General features: G+C 39.9%; 1 protein-coding gene across 1 annotated transcript in view; it reads left to right on the top strand.

The window, feature by feature from the left end:
- DCHS2 (dachsous cadherin-related 2) overlaps positions 1 to 25,759 on the top strand; it is a 275,809-nt gene that overhangs the window by 214,665 nt on the left and 35,385 nt on the right. The window contains 2 exon segments of the mRNA XM_047799487.1: positions 22,547 to 22,572; positions 22,574 to 22,661. Coding sequence (XP_047655443.1) covers positions 22,547 to 22,572; positions 22,574 to 22,661 — 114 coding nt within the window.

The following is a 25,759-nucleotide window of genomic DNA, read 5'->3' on the forward strand; positions in this document are numbered from 1 at the left end:
CTCAATATTCAATGTTAAATTAGGGTTCTTCTCAGTTGCACATTATTAACCTGGATCTTTTGAATTATGGTCAACTCATGGGTTTCTTATTCTGAAGGCCTCTTATTGATCCTGAACATAATTAAGAGTAACTTGCAGCTCCTTTCATTAGGTGAAATAATAGTGACTTCCAAAATAAGTAGAAATCCCACCTATGTTCTTAGATGTAATGAGACTTTCACATGAGTTAAATGTTAAATAAAAGATACTCCTTAGAGCTGTTTCTCTTTCCTCTTGAAAGGTATACATCCCAACCCCAGAGCAAAGCATGATAGAAAGGAAAGGTAATATTTTCTAAGTAATATAGCACAAAATATACTAATCAGTCTGAAATTGGAGAGGGAACTACATATTATCTGTCATTCATATTTCATTTGTTAAGGCCAGTCTCCTAATTGTAATGAAATTCTTTGGAAGGAGTGCCATGTAACTAGCCATTTACAATTAGCCTTGAACTCCATCACCTTACCCATGATCCTGAGATAGCTCTGGAGAAGAAGGACAGAGAAAGGCCTTAGGTAAGGTCAGATCCTCTCAAAAGAAGGTGAACATCCCACAGGGAAGTTTTCATTTTTGTGAGTTAACCCCAGTTCCACATCTGAGCCTTAGCCGGATGGGCTCAAGGCCTCATCTTAACAAACCGAGGAGTTCTCCTCCTGAGGTTGGGGCTTAACTAACCCTTAGGAAGGAGACTGAAAGGTAAACCAGAGTTTGCTCTTTAAGTTATAGAAGAGCTATGGCTGCCCTGTGAATTACAGGGGTCGAGATAACCAGCTCTGTCTTTCTAGGAAAAAGGACACGGCAAGCCAAACTTTACACGGAGGGCTGCTTGTGAACCCTAAATAATTCAGGCAGGATGTGATTGAAGTCTTGGTCGCCACTCATTACCCTTTCTTCCGCCAAGCAGAATTTTGTGATACCTTCGTCACTTTCTCAACTTCTGTTGCTCATGAACCTTCTTTGGATCACACGTTTCTTTCTTTTGGTGTCTTAACCCCTCAGTCAAGCCCTCTGCCTTGGGAGCAGTTCTGTTTCTTCCATGTGTTTTTGCATAACTCTGAATCATATTTTGGTTTAGAGATGCAACAGAGTTAATATTTTTAAGCTTTTTTTTTTTTTTTTCTTTTTAGGACTGCACCCAGATCATATGGAAGTTCCCAGGCTAGGGGTTGAATCGTAGCTGTAGCCACCGGCCTACGCCACAGCCATAGCAACTTGTGATCTGAGTGGTGTCTGTGACCGACACCACAGCTCATGGCAATGCCGGATCCTTAATCCACTGAGCAAGGCCAGGGATCGAACCTGCATCCTTGTGGATCCTAGTCAGGTTTGGTAACCGCTGAGCCACGACGGGAAACCCCTAAGCTACATTTTAAAGAATAGTTAAGTACATGCAAAAATTGGGAGGAAGGTGAGAGATTTCCCAGGTACCCCTTGTCCCGATACATGAATTCCCTCCTTCATTATTAGCATCCTTTCCGAGTGGTACCTTTGTTAAAATCAGTGAACCTATGTTGATACATCATAGTTTACATTCGAGTTCCCCTTGATGGGGTACATTCCATGCATTTGGACAAGGGTTAATGTCATGTAAATAGACTAGCATACATATACAGTATCATATAGAATAGTTTATAGTATCATAGTTTTTGGTATAATACATACACACATATATCATACAGAGTAGTTTTCACTGCCCACTGCTTGAAAAAAAAACATGCACTGCCTATTTATCCTTTCCCCCCGACTCCTCACTCCAAACCCAGAATTCTCTTTCCAGAATAGAGCAGAGATTTTTTATTTTAGTGAAGGCCAACATATTAATTCTCTGTTTCAGAGATACTGCCTTTGGTGTTGTAGCTAAAAAATTATCACTAAACTTAAAGTCATCTAGGTTTCCTCCAGTGTCTGGGAATTCTTTGTTTTAACATTTTGAAATTAAGTCTGTGACACATGTTGAGTTGATTTTTTAAAGGGTATAAGATCGGTATATATATATATATATATATATATATATATATATATATATATATGTTTTAATGCTTTTTAGGGCAGCATCTGCAACATATGGAAGTTCCCAGGCTAGGGGTCGAATTGGAACTGCAGCTGCCAGCCTATGCTACAGACACAGCAACCCTGGACCCAAGCTGTGTCTTCCACCTACACCATAGCTCATGGCAATACCAGATCCTTAACCCACTAAACAAGGCTAGGCTCCAGCCTGCATCTTCAGAGATATGAGCCAGATTTGTTCCTGCTGCACCACAATGGGAACTCCCAGATTTTTTTTTTTTTTTTGCATCCGGAAGCCATTTATTTATTATTGTTTTTATTTATTTATTATTACCTTTGCTTCTTTGTCAAGGTTCAGTTGACTATATTTATACGAATCTATTTTGGGGGCTGTCTGTTGTGTTTCATTGATCTCTTCTTTCATCAATACCATACTGTTTTGATTACTGTAGCTTTATAGTCTTAAAGTCGAGGAGTGTCAGTCATCCAGCTTTGTTCTTCTTAGGGTTAATTTGTTTGGTTGGTTTTGCCTGCACTCCAGGAAATGCAAGTTTCTGGGCCAGGGATTAAGCCTGTGCCATAGCAGTAACTCAAGCCACTGCAGTGACAATGCTGGATCCTTAACATGCTGATCCAAGGGTTACTATTTTTGCACTATATTTCTACTCTTTTCTCTATTATCTGTCCATGGATATGACCTTTCACCTATTCTGCAAGAGGCATCTACTTGTTTGGGGGTAGTGTTAGGAAAATTACAACAGAAATGCAAAGGGAGAATATTCTGCCTTTGACAAGCAAAATAGGTGGTTGTCGCTATAGACAGAGATGGCTCCCAAGGAAATCGGCCACATGGAAAGAAAAGGGAAGCCCATCCCTTCCAGTTGGTGGAGAGTCCAGGACGGGGACGTGAGAAAAGATGTAGGAAACAAGCACTCAGCCACGAGCATCCTGGCTTCTCCCTTCCTACAGCTGTCATCCTGGAGAGGGCCCATGAGACAGACTAAAGGAAAAGCTAAAAGCAGAAGACAGGTTGGCATCTGGGAGAACACTGCCTCGTGGGATAGTTTTTTTGCTAACATGGACAAGCAGAGTACAATGGGTATATATTGAGGTAAAGAGATGGCTCAAGGGAGCATTCCATTCCTGTTGGCCCTTACGAGACCCTAGAAGACCTTCCGCAGTCCCAGCATTCCCTCTTGAGGACACAGATTAATGCCTGCCATGAGGACCATGACTACAAGTGATGAGATGAGCCCATCCCTAGTTCTGTGGGGCAGACGGCCGAAACACAAGGATACGTAACATGCCAAGTGTCAAAAAGCTGCAGTATCAAAAACAGCTGCAGTGGGACCTGGCCAGGAGGATAGAGTTCTAAGCCTGAACATGTTGACATGAAAGACCAGATTTATGGCCTGGAGATACATTCTAAGAGCCAGACAATGATCCCACCCCCATCCCTGGAAGGCTCCTCCCACCAGTGTCCTCTTACAGACAGGCAACCGTGCAAGAGGTAGGGGGTCCCAGACAAAGACTGAGCATGCCTCCCAAAGAGGTACGTTACCTGAAAGTACAGTGTTGGGCAAGAAACCGAGATGTCATTAAATAGCATGTTTAAGACGGTTGTTTTTCACTCTTGTCCATCAGGATGGGGTTCCTAGGTGAATGTGAGCTCTATCATCAAAAAAAAATACAGAAACCTTTGTCTTGGTGCATCGAAGTGGTTCTGTGTAACTGTCCCTCTGCTTCATGTCTTTTTAACTCTTAAAGAGCCCTCTTATCTTTGCCCTTGAGGAGGCCGGATAACTGTTGACTGGACACTCAATGTTGTGCCCTCAGTACTCATTTTTTAAAGTCATAGGAAACAGCCTTGGAAACAGCCTTAAACATCTCTTTTGCCTGTTCTCTCATGAGCCTTTTTTTTTTTTTTTTTTTAGGGCCACACCCGCAGCATATGGAGGTTTCCCAGGCTAGGGATCAAATCAGAGCTGTAGCTGCTGAGCTAGCCACGGCCACAGCAACTCCAAATCTGAGCCGCATCTTCGACCTACACCACAGCTCACAGCATCGCCAGATCCTTAAGCCACTGAGTGAGGCCAGGGATCGAACCTGCGTCCTCTTGAATGCCAGTCAGATTCATTTCCACTGAGCCATGACAGGAACTCCTTGTGAGCCAGTTTTGATGATCAAATAAGCACTTGATAATGTCCAAAACACTTTACTTTCATTGTTACCAACTGTTATAGGTAGTAAGACATGGAGATTAAAGTGTCTTCGAGAAATAGCTGGGAGAAGCATCCCGCTGTGGAGAGCAGGACCAGAAAAGAGCTTACTAGGTGTTCATCAAATGCATGTTGAAATCATTTCACTGTTTAAACCATACTTCTTAGAAAACAAAACGCTCCAGTGGAAATAAAATCAAGCCAGAGAAAAAAGATAAGGAAGATTCTTAGTTCTGGGAAGGGGGAAAATGCCCACACAAAGGCGTGGGGGACTCGGGGATATGAGCAGCACATCATCTGTTAGAGCTGGACAGAGGCTCTTGGGAACTTTCCAGGGATGAGCTGGACCAGAGAGACGCTGATGGTCTTTCAGGTTTTAAAAGAGTGACAACACAAGCTTTCATAAAATAGAAGGCTCGTTTAGAAGGCTTGTGAAGAAGGGTGGCTTGGGATAGAGAGATAAATTAGGAGAGTCCTGTGGCCATCCGCACCACAAATGACCAGGGGACCAGATAAAAACTATGGCAGTGGGGAAAGCTGAGGGAACAAGGACCCTGGTCTTTCTAAGATAACATCACTGGAACTTAAATATTCAGACCCATGGCTCTCAGTCCTGGCTGCACATGGAGATGCTTGGGGCACTTCTAAAAAATTTCTGATACCTGGACATCCAGCCACGCCAACCAACCAATGAAATGAGAATCTAAGGTAGACGCTCCCGTGTAACTGTGCCATGTAAGTCAATGGTGAGGCTGGACAGAGGGAGGCTGAGAAGAGATCCAAAGCCATGCCAGTATTTACAGGAGCTGGAGATGGAATGAGTCTACAAAAGGGATTGGGATGGAGAGCCCAGGCCAGCACTGACAATTCCTGGCAGGATGGTGTTTGACAAGCAGGAAAATGGCACATTCAGAAAGAAAGGACTGGTCAACCCCACCTAACTCTGCAGAGGTCAGGGAAGATAAGGACTGAAAAGTGACCATCAAAGGACTGTCCCCAAAGCAGTGAATGGGATGGAGGGCCACTATGCACTGGGAGTGGGGCTCCAGCACTCACAGAACCCTTCCAATGGGGAGTTGGGAAGAGCATTACCTGAGATGGTCTGAGGACGCCACTTTGGCGTAAGGAGGTGGGAACATGGTAGAGAGGCAGACCTGTCTGGAAGAAAAAAAAAAAAAAGTCCAGGCATCACATATAAAGGATAAGACAATAAGAGAATGACATGATTAGCAAAAGAAGGGGCTGGGAGAGACCAGAAAGGAAGTTCTGGGAAGTAGGTTTGAAACTCAGTTGAAATTGCTCCGGATGTGGCCAAGAATAGAGCCCAGGAGCCAGATCCCAGAGTCCAAGGTGGCTGTTTACAGGAATTGCATGCAGCCAAACAGAATTTAGCAGCTTTGGAGAGGATGGAAGTCACTAGAACTTAACCATTTTGGAGGCTAGAGTATAGTGAAGTGCAGAGTGAAGTGAAAATGGGGCTTTCAGTCTGATTCTCACGAGGCTTAGCCATGAAGAGAAAGAAAGGGCAGGTGGCAATAGCTTGGGAATCCTGAAGGTCAGAGGGATATTTTGTCTTGTTTTTAAGAACTGGAAGAGATTTAGACATTGGGGATTTACAGCATTTTAAAGTTTACAAAGAACTTTCATTTATATGTAAGTCAAAACCAGAACAAAGTCCTTAGAAATATCAGGATTTCCTTTCCTTTCTTTTTTGTCTTTTTTGCCATTTCTTGGGCCACTCCCGCAGCATATGGAGGTTCCCAGGCTAGGAGTCGAATCAGAGCTGTAGCCACCGGCCTACACCAGAGCCACAGCAATGCGGGATCTGAGCCTCCTCTGCGACCTACACCACAGCTCACGGCAATGCCGGATCCTTAACCCACTGAGCAAGGCCAGGGATCGAACCCGCAACCTCATGGTTCCTAGTCAGATTCGTTAACCACTGCACCACGACCGGAACTCCCTCCTTTCCTTTCTTTTTGTTTTAATTTCATATTATTTGTGAGTACTGACCCCTGTTAACAGATGATTTTGAGGATAGCAGTCTTGTCTCCCTGAAGCGCTACTATGACCATCAAATGGACTTATTAAAATTGTATATTATAGTACTTCTTATGTAGCAGCTAAAAACATCATAAGAGGCTTTTCTTACAATTGAAGTGAAACATGTTTTTAAGGTGGGAGGAGGGGGGAATGATTAAGATGGGGGAGGAGTAGGACTTGAAGCTCACCTCCTCCCACAAATACATCAAAAAATACATCTAGGGAGTTCCCGTCGTGGTGCAGTGGTTAACGAATCTGACTAGGAACCATGAGGTTGCGGGTTCGATCCCTGGCCTTGCTCAGTGGGTTAAGGATCCGGCATTGCCGTGAGCTGTGGTGTAGGTCACAGATGTGGCTCGGATCCCGCTTTACTGTGGCTCTGGCATAGGCTGGCGGCTACAGCCCTGTTCAGACCCCTAGCCTGGGAACTTCATATGCTGAGGGAAGCGGCCCTAGAAAAAGGGGAAAAGACAAAAAAAAAAATGCATCTATAGGTGAAATGATTCGCACAGAAAAATCTGTTGAACACTGGCAAAAGATCTCAGGATTCTGATAGAGCAAGAAAATCTCCACGTAATCAGCTAGGACAATAAAAATCAGGTTTTTTTGGGGGGAGACATGTTCTTTGTTTCTTGAAATAATGGGAAATGTGCTGAGTCTCTCATGATCAAAGTTGAGAGGCACTGATATAGACACATTGTGCAGCCTTTCTTTCTGGACATGTGCAGGCATTGGATTCTGGCTGGCGTTCCAGGAGCTGAATAGAGCATAAGGACACTTCTTGAAAGTGCAGAGAATTGCACTTTCCGGTTGCTGCCCGGACAGGGAATGGCTGGAAAATGAGGGGAGATCTGTTTGCGGCCGGTCCCCCAGGCAAGAGGTGGTGTTTGACACAACACCGAAGCAATGGTGGAAATTGTCAAGCTCATGTTTTGAATCTCATCTTTTATTTTCTGTCCATCACAAAATTGGGGAGCTAGCAGGGACATCCAGGACTCATTTAGCACTGCATTTCTCTGGGTTGTTAGGGAGTGAATTTTTAAATGATTAAATAGCAGCCATTTCCAGGTAATCTCCTTTTAGAAAATGTGCCCGCTGACATTCATAAAAGTGTATTTCAGACCTAATACATTTTGTTTACTTCTCATTGCATGTATTAATTCTATATTGGGTTTTCTTCCACGTCTCTCTTTCTCTAAAGTACATAAAAAAAAATCAATGAGTACTTTTTAATGGTTTCCTCTCTCATTTCCTTAGGTGTTCACAAAGCAGATGTGTTCAAGATCATATGTCATTTACATTTGAAACATGGTTTTCATCTGTCCAGAAATTTTGGAAAATTATTCTGTTTGAGCATTTTCCATGTTTTGTCTCATCCTAGGAGTGTTTGGAAAGCCCTAGTAACACATGTTCAGTCATTTTGTGACGGGAAGGTGGGAAGGAAAAAAAAAACTCTTTTTTTTTTAAATTATGGTAAAGGAGTTCCTGTTGTGGCTTAGCAGGTTAAGAATCTGGCATAGTGTATGTGAGGATGCAGGTTCAATCCCTGGCCTCCTTTTGTGGGTGAAGGATCCGGTGTTGCCACAAGGTGCAGCATAGGTCACAGATGTGGCTCAGATCCAGCGTTGCTCTGACTCTGGTGTAGGCTGGCGGCTACAGCTCTGATTCAGTCCCTGGCCCAGGGCACCTCCATATGCCTCAGGTGTGGCCATAAAAAGAAGAAAAAGAAACATAAAATGCAAAGGGCAAAGTACAATAGTGTGAATAGCATGCCTATCATTGTGCAGTGGATTTCTCAGAATTTCTCATCTTTCAAAACAGAAACTGTAGCATAAACTAATGGAACAGCTCTTTCCCCTCCCTCTCCCCAGCCGGCACCATTCCACTTTCTGCTTCTAAGGGTCTGGCTATTCACGTAATGTCCTCAGGATTCAGCAGTGTATCATCTGACAGGACATCCTTCCGTTTTTAAGGCCAGTACTCTAACCATTGTACGTATATACTGCATTTCTTAGTCCATTTATTCACTGAAAGACAGTTAGGTTGTTTCCACCTCTTGGCTACTGTAAATAATGTTGCAGTGAACATGGGTGTGAAAATATGTGTTTGAAATCCTGTTTTCAGTGCTTCGGCTGTATCCCCAGAAGTGGAATTGCTGGATCATACAATAGTGCTAATTTAAATTTTTAGAGGATCCTCCAATCTGTGTTCCATAGTGACTGTACCATTTTATATTCCCACCAACAGTGTTACAAGGATGTCAGTTTCTCTTTACCTTTAACCCAAACTTGTTATTTTGTCTTTGTTTTAATAGCAAGGCATCCTGACTGGTGTGAGGTGATATCTCATTGTGGTTTTGATTTGCATTTGCCTGATGATGAGTAATGTTGAGCATCTTTCATGTACCTGTTGGCCATTTATTTCTTCTTTGGCGAAATTCATATTCAAATCCTTTGTTCATTTTCTTTCTTTTTTTTTCTATTAAGTGGAAGCGTCTTATTTCAGTAGTCCCTGTTCATCTAGTTTTGCTTTGGTCGCCTGTGCTTTTCCTGTCATAGCCAAGAAATTAATGCCAGATCCAATGTCTTGAAACTTTTCCCCTATGTTTTCATCTAGGAGATTTAAATCCATTTTTAGGTCAATTTTTGAATATTGTGTGGATGTGGACATTCAGTTTTCTTGACACTGTCTGTTAAATAGATTATCCTTTCCTCATTGTGTAGCCTTGGCATCCTTGTCAAAGATCATTTGAAAATATATGTGAGAGTTTTTCTGTGGAATCTGTTCCTTTGGTTGGTCGGTGTCTGTGTGTGTGTGTGTGTGTGTGTGTGTGTGTGTGTGTGCCATACTGTTTTGATTACTGTAGCTTTGTAATACGTTTTGAGGTCAGGAATGTGAGGCCTTTACCTTTGCTTTTCTTTTTCAAGATGGTTTTCTCTATTCAGAGTACTTTGAGTTTCATATGAATTTTAAGTTTTTTTCCTATTTCTGCAAAATGTGCCATTGAGATTTTGATAGGAATTGCATTGATTCTGTAGATTGTTTGGGGGTAGTGTGGACATTAACAATATGAAGTTCATGGAGATGGGATAAACATAGGATGTCTTTCCTCTTATTTGGGTCATCTTTAATTTCTTTCAACAATGTTTTATAGTTTTTAGTGTATAAAACTTTTACCTCCTTGGGTAAGTTCATTCCAAATTTTTTAAATTTATTTTATTTTATTTTATTTTATTTTATTATTTTTTGTGTTTTTAGAGCCACACTCACAGCATATGGAAGTTCCCAGTCTAAGGGTGAAATTAGAGCTATAGCTGCTGGCCTACACCACAGCCACACCAATGGAGGATGTGAGCCACATCTGTGACCCACACCATGGCTCACAGCAGTACCAGATCCTTAGCCTACTGAGGGAGGCCAGGGATCGAACCCACAACCTCATGGGAACTCCCTAATTATTTTTTTGTTGCCATTGTCATTGGGATTGTTTCCCTGATTTTTTTTTTTTTTTGGCCACACCTGCAGCATGTGGTAGTTCCTCAACCAGGGATTGAATCTGTGCCACAGCAGTGACCTGAGGTGCTACAGTGACAATGCTGGATCCTTAACCTGCTGAGCCACAAAAGAACTCTCCTAATTTTTTTAGATTATGCATTGTTAGTGCATAGAAATGCAACTGATATTTTGTGGAATCTATAGGGTTTTCTACACATAAGATCATGTAATTATATCAAAAGGACAGAGATCATTTTACTACCTCTTTTGTGATTTGGATGCCTTTAATTTCAAGCTTACTCTCCCTGACTAGGACTTTCAGGTCTCTGCCACACAGAGTGGCAAGAGTGGACATCCTTACCTTGTTCCCTAAGCTTAGTGGGAAAGTTGTCTGTTTTTCACCATGGGCAGGATGTTACCTAGGGTTTTTTTTAATAAATGGTCTTTATTATTTTGTTGTCATTTCCTTATACTAGTTTTTAGTTTATTGAGTGAGTTTATTATGAGAAATTGTTGAATTTTGCCAAATATTTTTTTCTGCAGATATTAACATGATAGTGTGATTTTTTGATCCTTTGTTCTGTTAATGGGGTGTATTACATTGATTGACTGTCATATTTTGAACTGTCTTGGCATTCCAGGGATAAATCTCAATTGGTTATGGTGCATGATCTTTTAATTGTGCTGCTGGATTCAGTTTGATAACTTTTGTTGAGCATCTTTGCATCTATACTCATCAGGGATATTGGTCTGTGGTTTTCTGTTAGTGTCTCTGTCTGGTTTTGGTATCAGAGTAATGCTGGCCTCATAAAATAAGTTTGGAAGGGTTCTGTCCTCTTTATATTTTTTGGAAGAGTTTGAAAAGAATTGGTATTGATTCTTCTTTATGTGTTTGATAGAATTCACCAGTGAAGCCATCTGTTCCTCTTTATTGGGAGGTTTTAATTTCTGATTCAATCTCCCTACTAGTTACAGATCTGGTTGTATTTTTTTCTTTCTTTATGATTTGATTTTGATAGGGTATATGTTTCTAGAATTTATCCATTTCCTATAAGTTATCTAATTTTTTGGTGCATAATTGTTCAGAGTATTCTCTTTTGATACATTTTATTTCTGTGACATCAGTTTTAATGCCTCCTCTTTCATTTCTGATTTTTATAATTTTAGTCTTCTCACTTTTTCTTTGTCTAGCTAAGGAAATTATCAATTTATTGATCTTTAAAAAAAACTTAGTTTCATTTTTGTTTTCCTACCATTTGTTTCTGCTCTAATCTTTACTTTTTCTTCTTTCTGCTTTGCTCTTAGTTTGTTCCTCTTTTATTGTTCTTAAGGTGTAAAGTTATACTGTAGATTTGCAATCTTTCTTCTTTTTTTCTTTCTTCTTTTTTCCTTTTTGGCTACCCCGTGTCATATGGAATTCCCTGACCAGGTATCAGATCCAAGCAGAAGCTGCAAACTGCATTTGCAACCTGCATGGCAGCTGTAGCAATGCTGAATATTTACCATGCCAGGCTGGGGATTGAACCTATGCCCTAGGACTCCAGAGAAGCCACCAATCCCATTGCACCACAGTAGGAACTCTTCTTTTTTTTAATTCAATCTACAACTCTGGTCTTTTTTTTTTTTTTTTTGTCTTTTCTAGGGCTGCACCCATGGCATGTGGAGGTTCCCAGGCTAGGGTTTAATCGGAGCTATAGCTTCTGACCTAAGCAAGAGCCACAGCAATGCCAATCCGAGCCATGTCTGCTACCTACACCACAGCTCACAGCAAAGCTGGATCCTTAACCCATTGAGCAAGGCCAGAGATTGAACCCGCAACCTCATGGTTCCTAGTCGGATTTGTTAACCACTGAGCCACAACAGGAACTCCCCTCCTCTTTTTTAAATGTAGACACTTACTGCTATAAAATCCTCTCTTAGAACAGCTTTTGCTGTATCTCATGTTTGATATGTTGTGTTTTTGTTGCATTTGTCTCATGATATCTAATTTTCCTTTAGATTTCTTCTTGACTCATTAGTCTTTCAGAGCATGTTATTTAATTTCCTTACATTTGTGAATTTTCCAGTTTATCTTTGCTATTTATTTCTAGTTTCATTCCATTATAATCAGAAAAGATAGTTGGTATGATTTTAATATTCTTAAATTTGTTAATATTCTGTGGCCAAACATGTGGTGATCTGTCCTTGGAGAATGTGTCGTATGCACTTGAGGATACAATTGGGAATGTGTAATACACTTGAGAATGTGTATGATTCTGCTGTCGTTGGGTCAATTCTTCTGAAGATGTCTATTGGGTCCAGTTAGTCTATAATGTTGTTCAAGTCCTCTGTTTCCTTATTCATATTCTGTTTGGTTGATCTATCTATTTTTGGAAGTGGGGGATTGAAATATCCTACTATTATTATATTACTATGCATTACTCCCTTCAATTTTGTCAGTGTTTGCTTCATATGTTTGGGTGCTATCCTGTTAGATGCATATATATTTATAATTACTATATCTTCTAGTGACTAGACCTTTTTATATAATATCTTCTTTGTCTTAGGACAGTCTTTGACTTTGACTACATTTTATTTGATATAAATATAGCCGCCCCTGTTGTCTTTGGGGTACCATTTGCATGGAATATCTTTTTCCATACTTTTATATTCAGCCTATGAATATAAAAGGACAGAAACTTAACCTCTTCTAGACAGTATGTAGGTGGATCTAAACTTAATCTCTTCCAGACAGTATGTAGGTGGATCTTGTAAATTTTTAATGCATTCAGCTACTCTGTTTTTTGATTGGGGACTTTTATCATTTATGTTAGTGATTACTAATCAGGAGGGACTTAGTACTGACATTTTTAAATTGCCTTCTATATGTTTGGTAGTTATTTTGTCTCTTTTTTCTTCTATTTCTCCCTTCCTTTGTATTTGCTGATTTTTTTTTTTTTGTAGTGGCAGGTTTCAAGTCCCTTCTTTTTTCCTTTTGTGCTTCTTCTCTACATGTTTTTTGTGTGTGTGTGATTGCTATGGTGATTACATAAAACATCTTATAGTTTTAGCAATCTACTTTAAACTGACAATAACCTAACTTTACTCACATACAAAAACTCTGCTCCTTTTCTTCTCCCTCCCATTTTATGTGTCGATTTCACAGTTACATATTTTTATATTTGATCCATTAACAACATATTATAGTTATGGTTTTAAAGCTTTTGTCTTTTAATTTTTATACCAAAGTTAAAAGTGATTTATGCACCACCATTACAGAATTACAGGATTCGGTATTTGTCTATAAATGTACCTTTACCAGAGAGCTTTGTATTTTCGTATGCTATCATGTTGTTGTGGAGTGTCCTTTCATTTCAACCTGAAGGAGCCCCTCAGCATTCCCTTTTTTTTTTTTTTTTGCCATTTCTAGGGCCACTCCTGTGGCATATGGAGGTTCCCAGGCTAGAGGTTGAATTGGAGCTGTAGCCACCAGCCTACGCCAGAGCCACAACAACGTGGGATCCGAGCCGTGTCTGCAACCTACACCACAGCTCATGGCAGCGCCGGATCCTTAACCCACTGAGCAAGGCCAGGGATCGAACCTGCAACCTCATGGTTCCTAGTGGGATTCGTTAACCACTGAGCCATGACGGGAACTCCAGCATTTCCTTTTTGTCTTTTTTGTTGTTTGTTTGTTTGTCTTTTCAGGGTTGCACCTGAGGCATACAAAAGTTCCCAGGCTAGGGGTCAATCCGAGCTGTAGTCACCAGCCTACACCACAGCCACAGCAATGTCAGATCCAAGCTACGTCTGTGACCTATACCACAGCTCAGGGCAGTGCTAGATCCTTAACCCACTGAGTGAGGCCAGAGATCAAACCTGCCTCCCCACAGATACTAGTCAGGTTCATTACCATTGAACTACAATGGGAACTCCCTCCTCAGCACTTCTTGTGAGGCAGGTCTGGTAGTGATAAACTTTATCAACTTTTGCTTATCTGGGATGGCCTTTATTTCTCCTTCGTTTTTGAAGGACAGTTTTGCTAGATATAATACTCTTGGTGGCAATTTTTTTCTTCCATCACTTTGACTAAATCACCCCCACTCCTTTTTGGCCTGGAATTTTCATAAAGGCTTTTTGGACCATCTGTTGTGATTGTTAAGTCTATGTCTGTATGGGGACTAGGTCTAGGATCTGCTGTTTAGCCATCTTGCTGACATTACTCCCAATTCTTTTTCTTAAGTGATCAAAATATGTTCAAGTGTTTCAGTGGCTGTTCATTGAAAAGATAACAGAAAATTAAAAATCATCCAGATGTTTTTGGAAAATGTTTCTCTTGGGTCGGTCATCAATAAGAAGATGCTTGCATTGCTTAGAAATAACAGAAATAAAACTCTAGAATTATTTATTTACTTATTTTAATTTTTTTTATTGGCTGCACACATGGCACGTGGCCATTTTGGGGCCAGAGATTGAATCCAGGCTGGCACAGAGACAAGCTGAATCATTAACCTCCTCTACTACAGTGGGAATCCAAAACTCTAGAATTATTTACTCATGGACAACTCTGAATAAAATGTTCTCATAATTATTGTACCTAAATACCTCCGTGAATATTGATTTCTATAATCCCATTGCATTAACTTATATAATTCTGCCTTTAAGTGATAGTTCACTGTTGCTATAGGTGGTTTTAGTTTTTTAACAGTATTTTTGTAAAGAAGAAAAGAACAAGAAAATTAAATGCATTATACTTTTTTGACACAATGTTAAAATGAAATTCATGAAAGCCTGAAAATATAAAAGATAAATTCTTCTATATGTTTCACTTACCTCAGGGAAATTGAAGGTACAGTGTTGGTTTTCATGTTTTATGATTTCTACCTGGATGTGAAATGAGCAGTAATTGTACATTTTTATATAGATGCCTAGAAAACAGACTTTTGTTTAAAATCTGCACAATAAGCCAAGGCCTAGAGAACCCTTCAATTATTTCCTCTTTTCTTAGGCAATTTCGAATTAAAATGTCATCAAAGGAAGAACATATATAAATAATTGCAGCTCTTTGCTAACTTTAGCATCTAATTTGAAGCACTTTCATTGAATGAAATTCTTTGTGTGCTATAATTCCATTTGATATTGTGAACATTTTATTTGTAGTGAAAATAGGGTTGTTCATTTCATGAGGAAGGCCATATGTGCTTCTTATTTGCAATTCTGTCCTCATCTTTGTTCTTTTACATGCAGGCAATATCTATGTTTTCTTTTGAAATTGGGCTTCTAATAAGCATCCTTACCCATGAAGAAAAGGCTGTCATCAAGACTGTACACCTTGGGGTTCCTGTCGTGGCACAGTGGTTAACGAATCTGACTAGGAACCATGAGGTTGCGGGTTCGGTCCCTGGCCTTGCTCAGTAGGTTAAGGATCCGGCAATGCCATGAGCTGTGGTGTAGGTTGCAGATGTGGCTCGGATCCCGCATTGCTGTGGCTCTGGCATAGGCCAGAGGCTACAACTCTGATTCGACCCCTAGCCTGGGAACCTCCATATGCCGTGAGAGTGGCCCTAGAAATGGCAAAAAGCCAAAAAGGCCCCCCCCCCCAAAAAAAAAAGACTGTACATCTTGCCTGCATAGGTTTTTCTCTACTTACCGACGTTTTAAAGAAGATGTAACAAACCCATTGAAATAAAATATCCTGTGTTAAAAAAAAAAAAATTGTGTCAGGAGTTCCTGCTGTGGTGTAGTGGGGTTAGGAATCTGACCGTAGCAGTTCGAGTCTTTGTTGAGGCACGGGTTTGATCCCCAGCCTGGCACAGCAGGTTGAAGGATCTGGCATTGCCACAGCTTCAATGCAGATTTCTGCTCCAGTTCAGATTCAATCCCTCACCTGGGAATTTCCATGTGCCACAGGTGCAGCCATTTAAAAAAATCATATCAGGAAGCACAGAAAACTGATTTAGCACCGAAGGTAAGACATACTACACTACTATGAAGGCATAGTCCTACCGAAAATGTAATTTACTTTCATACTAACAATTGCCTCCTGAAGTGTAACAAAATAAACCTAATATTATAACGTAATTTGAGAGTCCTCAACATACGTATTACCTCGATTCAACATGACTAATTAAAATTCTTTACTTTGTGACTAGATGACTTTATGACTGGCTTGGAAAGAATAGTTATTTGAAAACTCCAACAAATGACTTTAAACTTGTCACAGTTTATATTAAATGCAAGGTTTTAAAAGAGAGTAATATATCCAGTTTTGGTTTTCCAATTCTTTCTCCATTATGAATTCTGTTTAATGCATTTTTCATTGAATTTTCAAGTTTGTGGACAATATCATCTGCTCGTTTCCTTTAATATTTGTAGTGATCACTGCATTTTTCTTTGAGTGGTAAGTGCTGAAAAGTCTCCTGGGGAAAACAATATCTGTTCCGTAGCCTTTTCTTTTTTTTTTCTTTTTTTTGTCTTTTGTCTTTTTAGGGCCTCACCCACAATAAGGAGGTTCCCAGGCTAGAGCGTTGAATCAGAACTATAGCTGCTTGCCTACACCACAGCCACAGCAACTCGGGATCCGAGCCACATCTTTGACCTATACCACAGCTCACAGCAATGCGGGATCCTTAACCCACTGAGCGGGGCCAGGGATCGAACCCACGTCCTCATGGATATAAGTCAGGTTCATTAACCACTGAGCCAGGGTGGGAACTCCCCCAGAGCCTTTTTTTCTTCTCTTCTTTTAGTGAAAACCTTTTAAGTATCCAGGAAAAAATATATCAATTTGACTTCATTTAGGGATTGTTTTTACTATAACCTCTATCAGGATGGGTCTCCAGCTTGTTCCTAGAGCCTCCATGGTAGGATTCAATGGGAAACCCAGCGGAGATCCTTGCATAGGTACTACTCAAATCTCAGTATCAGATGTGCTGTTATTTCATTGAGTGATTTTTTAAAAAAGAATAATTGCTATTGTTTTAGAAGGGTCCTGTAGGGAGAGAAGCATTTTTCTAATCTCTCAGGCTGTAACATAGGTGAGGGATCTATGGAGACCTATGACCACCTCTTTTTCTCACTTCCTTTGTCCCCTCTCTTACCTGCCTTTCCGTACTTATTAAGCAGCTACTATGTACAAAGGAACAATTTTGTTCTTCCTGTTTTATTGAGATGTAATTGACATGCAGCTCTGTATAAATTTAAGGTATACAGCAAAGTAGTTTGACATGTACATTATGAAATGATTACTACAAGAAGTTTAGTGAACATCCGTTATTGTGTGTACACACACACACACATGCACAACTAAGATATAGAACAACTTCTCCTTGTGAGGAGAACTCAGGATTTACTTTCCCAACAACGTTCATAGCACACAGCAGTATTACTTACATTTATTGTTGTTGTGTGTTACATCCCCAGTGTTGGTTTTATCTTGTAAGTGGAGATTTGTTTTGACTGCTTTCATCCAATTTCCCCACCCACCGTCCTTCTGCCTCTGATAACCACAAATCTGGTCTCTTTTTCTATGAGTTTGTTTGTTTTTGAAGAATAATTGACCTATAACAGTATGTCAGTCCCTGGTACACAGCACAGTGATTAGACATAGCTGTACATTTCAAAATGATCACCATTATAAGTCTAGTTGTCGTCTGTTACCCATACAAAGATGTTACATAATTATTGACTCTATTCCCCACAATGGTCCCTTTCATACCTGTGATTCATTTATTTTGTACGTGTAATTTGTATCTCGTCTCCCTCACCTATTTCTCTCTTCCCCTCTGGCAACCACTTGTTTGTTCTTTGTATCTATGACTCTGTTTATGTTTAGTTATGTTTGTTCATTTGTTTTGTTTTTTAGATTCCACATTAAATTAAGTGAAATCATATAGTGTTTGTCTGTCTCTGGACTTATTTCAATTAGCATAATACCCTCTAGGTTCATCCATGCTGTTGCAACTGGCAAGATTTCATTCTTTTTATGGCTAAGTAATATTCCACTGAGAGTATATATATGTGTGTGTGTATACATATACATACACGCCACATCTTCTCTATCCATTCATCTATTGATAGGCACTTCAGAAAATATGTATTCTGCTGCTTTGGGATAGAATGTTCTATACGTATCTATTAGGTCTACCTGGTCTAATGTGTTGCTTAAGGCTAGTGTTTCCTTATTGATATTCTGTCTGAATGAGCTCTCCATTGAGGTAAGTGGGGTGTTAAAGTCTGCTACTATTATTATATTACCATCAATTTCTCCCTTTGGGTCTGTTAATATTTGCCTTATATGTTTAGGTGCTCCTACATTGGGTGAATATATATTTATAATTGTTATATCTTTCTGGAATGATCACATTATCATTCTGTAATGTCCTTTTTTGTCTCTTATTACAGTCTTCTGTTTTAAAGTCTATTTTGTCTGCTATAAGTACTGTTATCTCAGCTTTCTTTTCATTTTCATTTTCATGGAATGCCCTTTTCCATATCCTTACTTTTAATCTGTGTGTGTCTTCAGAATGAGGTGCATCTATTGTAGGCAGCATGTGTGTGTGTCTGTGTGTGTGTGTGTGTGTGTGTGTGTTTTGTTTTTGTCTTCATTCAGCCACTCTATATCTTTTGATTGAGGCATTTAGTACATTTACATTTAAAGTAATTATTTGTAGGTATGTCTTACTGACATTTTGTTAATTGTTTTGGGATTGTTTTTGTAGTTTGTTTTCATTCAATTTTTCCTTTTGCTCTCTTCCCTTGTGATTTGATGACTATATTGGTGTTATGTTTGGATTTTTTTCTCTTTTTTGTGTTGTATTCTTCAGCTCCTTTTGGTTCTTTTAATTTTCACATTGCTCATTAAACGTCCTATGTTCATCCATTCTTCTTCCAAGTTCTTTGAACAGCTTTATGACAATTCTCTTGAACTCTTTATCAGGTAGATTGCTTAGCTCCACTTCACTCAATTGTTCTTCAGGGGTTTTGTCTTCTTCCCTCATTTGGAACTTACAAAACAGCCAACTTTTGATATGCAGAAAAACATGATTCTCAAAAATGTGTGCTAAGACAAAGAAGACAGTTATTTAAGATTTGCAAGTACGTAAAATTTTAGAGGCAAGACTAATCTAGATTTGTAGAAATATATAGAATAAAACGTGCAGAAAAGCTCTTCTCTCATGGAATTTAGTTTAACTTAGCAGAGAGATAAGAAGAGTCTTCAAGTGTGTTCAGAACAAGTTCATGAGTGACCAATCAGTAGCACCATCTAAGTGCCAGAAGGGCTAGTAACAAAAAGCAGAGATTCATCTTCTCTACAGAGATGGTAAGTGGCCAGACACAGAACTGTAGTCAAGCCACAGCTGTATTTTGTTCAACTTATGCAGTGGCTTCTTTTTCCCCCCTAAGTTAAATTATTTTTTGACATTTATGAATTAGAGATTTCACATGAAAATAAATGTGAATTTTTGAGCTCCTTTGGAAATGACCAGAATTTCAGGCATCCTGAAGCCTGCTTTCCCTGCTGGCAATAATGGATTGCAGCTGAATATGCCTCAGTCACATTGGGCAGTGTCTGGCCTCTACCCATCTGGCTCCTTCATTTGTCCAGTCTTCTTGCTTTTATGCAAAGGCATCTGAGTTAGTGAGCCCTGATCTGCAGTCATCTTATCAAGATGTCTCCTTATCAAATGTTTCCTTTCACTTCTCCCCTTGTGCCTTGCTGACACTGTCTTATATCAGGCCCCCAGTGTTGCATACTGAGTGGTCCAAGAGCTTCCTACAGAATTCACCTCTTTCCCTTCTCTCCCACTCAGTATAGGATATCTTTGCCAGTAGACAGCATCCTATAGGTCAGGATGAAAGTTAAGGGGAGAGGCAGGGGTCATGGCCAGAGTGAGAGTCTGAAGTAGATACCATTAGTTATAGGCCTATGGCAAGAAGGTTAGGGGCCCGTAAAGAATGATTAGAAATGGTTGATAGAGAAAAAGAAGCCAGAGAACAAAGATGAACTAAAGGGGAGGTAGAAACGTCCAGAAAAGCATAAGAAAAGATGCTCAACATCTTCAGACATCAGGGAGATTCAAATTAAATCCACAGTGAGACACTACTGCATACCTCCTAGGATGGCCAAAATTAAAAAGAATGACAATACCAGTAGATGTAGAGTAAATGGATTTTTGTGTGTTCCTAGCAGGAATGTAAAATGGTACAACCACAATAAACAAGCCCCTACTGTATAGCACAGGGAACTGTAGGCAATATCCTGTAATAAACCACAATGGAAAGGAATCTGAAAAACAATATGTATATGTGTACATAAGTGAATCACTTTACCGTACCCTGGAAACTAACACAACATTGTGAATCAGCCATACTCCAATAATAAATAAATAAATAAAATGGTGTCAGTACTTTAGGACTTGACTTAGGCAGTCCTTATGAAATTGAACATGCCCTTACTTATTTACCCATGAGGAAACACGTTTACATGAATGATCATAGCTTTATTCCTAAGCCCCATATTGAGCATGATCCAAATGCCCATATATAAATAATGGGCAAACGAATGTGGAATGTCCAGTCTGTAGAAGACTGCTCTGTAATGGAAATGGAATGAATTTTTGATATACACAGGATAACATGTTTGATTCTCAAAAAAGTATCTTGCGCAGAAGCAGCTAGATATTGTATGATTTGCATATGTATTAAATTTTAGAGGTAAAACAAATCGTGACAGAAAGTAGGTCAGTTATTGCTGGGGGCCAGAAGTGAGAGAAAGCTGACTGCGGAAAGTTCTGGGAGAATTCTTTGAAGTGATAGAACTATTCTACACCTTGATCGTGATGGGGGCTACACAGGTGCGTACAACTGTGTATAGGTATGTGTAGGGTATAGATCTGTATACTTGAAGTATGTGTATATTATTGTATGTAAGTTTTACCTTAATAAAGTTGATGAAATAAAAATACTTTAAAAAATAGGGAAGGCAGTCATAGGAAGGAGAAAAATGAAAAAGCACCAACCAAGACCCAAAGCAAAGCAGAGATGAGCAGCAAAGGGCCTAACATGCAAGTGAAGACAACAGAGCACTAAGCTGAGGTCCAGAGGGGATTTTGAAAACCCTTTCAGTGCAATCTCAGTTCTGGTCTCACCACTTGTCTTCTTAATCTCTCAATTCTGGCAAATTCTTCCTTATGCTGGTCATCAGTCTGTTTCCTAGAAACTGAAATGACTTCTTTCTTCTCTAGTTCTAACCCCTAAATCAATGTCTGCTTTTCCAGAGAAGTTATCAGTTGACAGCTCTTGCCCAGCTAAACAATTCTTGAAAGAATCTATAACATGCAGTTAAGACCTTCGTTATTGTCTAGTTGAGTTGCTTTTACCTCCAACTCTACTGCAAACGGGTTGACAGAAGAGTTCTTATAGTTTCTTATTACTTCCTTTCCTACATCCCAGGAAGTGTTCAGGGAAATGTGTCAACATGTGTCTTTTTTTTAGTGCTGCACTTGAGGCATATGGAGGTTCCCAGGGTAGGGGTCAAATTGGAGCTGCAGCTGCCAGCCTACACCACAGCCACAGCAACGCAGGATCCAAGCCATGTCTGCGACCTGCACCACAGCTCACGGCAATGCCAGATCCTTAACCCACTGAGCGAGGCCAGGGATCGAACACTCATCCTCATGGATACTAGTCAGTTTCATTTCCCCTGAGCCATGATGGGAACTCCTCAACACATGTCTTCAGTGTGTCCTCTTCTTCTTACCCCCTACCATCCTAGGTCGTCTCTTGGTTAGCCTAGAGCAGCATTATCGGAATTGGCTTCTCTTTTCCATTCTTACCCCTCTTTGTTGTCCAGATAGCAGTCTGATTGAAAGTGAATCAGATTATTTTACTCATTTCTTTAAAATGCTTCCATGTCTGCACATTGCACTTGGAATAAAATCTGATCCCTGCCTACCTTGATGTTGTCTTCACCTTCCACATGCTGTGTTCATTGTGCCTCATCAAACCCAGCCCAGGGCCTTCGTGCTGCTCTTCCTTCTCCTCAAAGCCTTTTCTTCCAGCTCTTTCTGTGGCTTCTTATGCTTCAAAGTTCAACTGGAATGTCCTTCCTGGGAGGCCTCTTCAAAGGAGTGTCTGCCTTCTGTATGCAGAAGAAGTATTTTCTGTAACCTAACTGTTGAATTCTTTATAGGAACTTAGCACATCTGAAATCTACCTGAATTACATACTTCTTTTTTTTTTTTTTTTTTTTTTTTTTTTTTTTTTTTTTTTTGCTTATTAGGGCCACAACCCCAGGCATATAGAAGTTACCAGGCTAGGGGTTGAATCAGAGCTACAGTTGCACAGCCACAGGAGTGAAGGAACTGAGCCATGTCTGTGACCTACACCACAGCTCATGACAATGCCGGATCCTTAACCCGCTGAGTGAGGCCAGGGATCAAACCTGCATCTTCATGGATACTAGTTGGGTTTGTTACCACTGTGCCACAACGGGAACTGTGTACTTCTCTGATGATGTATTATTGTTCCTCTCCTCCCACCTGTTAATAACCAACAAAAAGACAGAGATTTTGTCCATCTTGTTTGTCACTATGTCCTCGTAGAGATCTGGCTTATGGAAGACCCTCAATCAATAATCATTGGCTGAATGAGCAAGGAGAAATCATAGTAGGCAAATAATAACCACCCAGTGTTTGCTCTTGTTTGTCTCTGAATTTTCTTTTCCTAAAATTCTTTTTTTAACTTAATTTTCACAGGCACTTCTATTGTGACAATAAAAGCTTTTTGCTCCAGAGTCAATTCAGGACAGCATTAAATATTCAATTTTTAGTGGAAATGAAGATGGAGTTTTTTCCCTGGGCTCTAACTCAGGTAATCCTTTTCTACCCCGTAAGTGCTTCATTGTCTGCTCCACTTCATATTACTACTAAGACATGTGCAAAGAAAACTCACATTTTGAAAGGTAGAAATCGTCTGAGGTAAATAATTTAAAAGGTAAACAAGAAAGAGGGTTTTTTCATTATTTTAAGTAGTTTTATTATAACTTACTTAAAATATTATTCAGTTTTTACATGATTATGAGTATGTCCATTTGTTTATATTTGAGTGAAATACTAAATCCTATGAATATAATTGCTGTCTGTGCTATGCTTTTTATCTGGAATTAATCACTTGTTTTACTATGTGTTTAATTTGTATATCCCTATTGCTCCAAATTCTTCAAAAGTGCTGTAAGATTCTTTCAGTGCAAAGGCATCAGATAAATCAAATCAGGTGACCCAGGTTCTTTCTTTTTGTTTTAACTACCAGCTGCTCAGTCCATTCTGCGGCAGCTATCAATCCAGTACTTTCTTTCATCATCAGCTCATGATCTCAGAATTCCCTTTGTTTTCTCTTTGATTAAGAAGGGTTTTTTTTTATGGTAGCTGATGGGAAATCAAGAACTATTTGGTATGTGCTACAAATTCTGTTCTGCACATTTCCAAATTAAACAGTGTATGTCCTACCCTACCTGTTGTGTGATGATAAATCGGCTTCCACTTACAATTTACTTGCACATTTGGAAGAATTGGAGATGCGTTTGGGAGATCAGTGAGAATGGGTTTGAATTGAAAATAAGCACATGTGTCTAGCCTTAGGAAATTTTCAGCGGCGATTCTTTTACTTCGCCACTGAATGTCAACAATGCAACAAAAAAGGACAGCTGGGAAGGTTTCTATGTGGTGGTAGAGAAATTACTTCCAAATTCAGCATGTATTACATTTAGCTTTAATAAGACCATTATTGTACTTTAAATGAATACCAATTGATCATTTGAAACATACTCTTTTTGACTAACAACTATGTAGTAGATGTGAATCTACTGCTCCATGTCAAACCTCAAGGAGAATGTTTTTAATAATTTCTGTGTTGCCATACGACTGCCTATTTCATCTGCTCTATGTGCATGTGGAAGAATCAAGCGGGGGTCATTTCCTAAGCAAATGCCTTCTTGTCCGGGGTAGTATTATGACTTTTTGGTCCAGGCAGCCTTTGCTTAGCAACCTCTCTGAAGTAAGCTGCTAGAAGTCTTCCTCTCATCATCCCCGTCATTAGTTAAAGGATGCTGCAGGAAGCCTGTTGGCTAGACGGCCACTGGCAAATATCACCAAGCCTTAAGTTTCTAAGAGTCCCCATGTCTGAGGGTTCTGGGAAAGGAGCTGAGACTGGAATGTTTAAGAAGGAGAATATCAGCATTTGGACATTTTCCCAGGTCACTCAAGTCCTCGCTCCTAACATGACCCAGGACAGGCCTTATTTTTTCTAGTCTCTCATTAGAGTGCAGATAAAATATGCCTGTGTTTGGTTTGAAGAGGTCCTCTCCAGAAAACTCCTTATTTTAAGTAATTATTTATTTTTTAAGTTTTTTTTTTGTCCTTTTGTCTTTTTAGGGCCATACTCAAGGCATATGGAGGTTCCCAGGCTAGGGGTTGAATCGGAGCTACAGCTGCCAGCCTATGCCACAGCCACAGCAATGCCAGATCTGAGCTGCATCTGTGACCTACGCCACAGCTCAGGGAAACGCTGGATCCTTAACCCACTGAGTGAGGCCAGGGATCAAACCTGCATCCCTATAAATGCTAGTCAGATTCGTTTCTGCTGAGCCACCACAGGAACTCCCAAGTAATTATTTATTTAAGTTGAAATGTATTTCAGAATTTTATTGTCAAATAGCTGCAAGATAATATGTGACAATATATAAAACTGTTTAATGAATAATAGTAAAGTAAAACCCCATGTCTTTGCTGCCCATCTCCAGAGATGAGACATCACGAGAACCTCAGGAAGCCCCTGTATGTCCTTTCCCTCTCATGTCTCTCTTTCACCCCCGAGGTGACCGGCAAAGCAGAAATCTGAATTTAGTATTGATCACTGCCTTTGTATTCATTATAATTTTCTCACCATGTCTGCATCCAACAAGCCAAATAATGCATTTTTTAGTATGACTTACACGTCATAATAAAATTGTGTTGAATAGACTCTTCCAAGACTCGATGCTTTTGCTCCACATTTTTTAGCGTGATGTACAGCGCCTAAGCCATTATGAACACATTAAAGAAGAATAGCGAAGGATGATACGTATCTGCTCTCATGGGAAACAAATAGAACTCAATCATCGTCACCAGTGTTCCTTCTGGGACCTTTTCTGATTGTGTCTTTTCAACTGCTCCAGGCTGATTAATACCCAGATTCAGGGAAAATCATTCTCTTGTGACTTATAGTAAATGCACTCCTACCCAATAAAACTATTTGATTTTGCATATTTTTGAATTTATATAAATGGATTCATACTCTGTATTCTACTGATATTAGGTTTTGGTTTTTTTTGTCTTTTTTTTTTAGGGCCACACCTGTAGCATGTGGAGGTTCTCAGGCTAGGGGTCGAACCAGAGCTGCAGCTGCTGGCCTACACCATAGCCACAGCCACAGCCACTCCAGATCCAAGCTGTGTTGAGCTCGACACCACAGCTCATGGCAATACCAGATCCTTAACTCACTGAGCAAAGCCAGGGGTCAAATCTGAGTCCTCATGGATATTAGATTCGTTTCCACTGATCCATGATGGGAACTCCTGAAATTAGATTTTTTAAATTCAAAGTTAGAATCATCCATGTGAATCTGTATATTTTCTTTTTTCTTTTCTTTTGTTTCCTTTTTGTCTTTTTAAGGCTGCATCCATGGCATGTGAAGGTTCCCAGGCTAGGTATCGAATAGGAGCTACAGTTGCCAGCCTACACCACAGCTCATGGCAACACCAATCCTTAACCCACTGAGTGAGGCCAGGGATTGAACCTGCCTCCTCATGAGTACTAGTTGGGTTCCTTACTGCTGAGCCACAAGAGGAATTCCCTGGATGTGTGTGTTTTCATTGCTTTATGGTATGTTGTTGTAAGTCTACATCACAACTTATTGATCCATTCCACTCTGAT

The sequence above is a fragment of the Phacochoerus africanus genome, chromosome 10, assembly GCF_016906955.1.
Source record: "Phacochoerus africanus isolate WHEZ1 chromosome 10, ROS_Pafr_v1, whole genome shotgun sequence".
In the NCBI taxonomy this organism is placed as follows: Eukaryota; Metazoa; Chordata; class Mammalia; order Artiodactyla; family Suidae; genus Phacochoerus; species Phacochoerus africanus.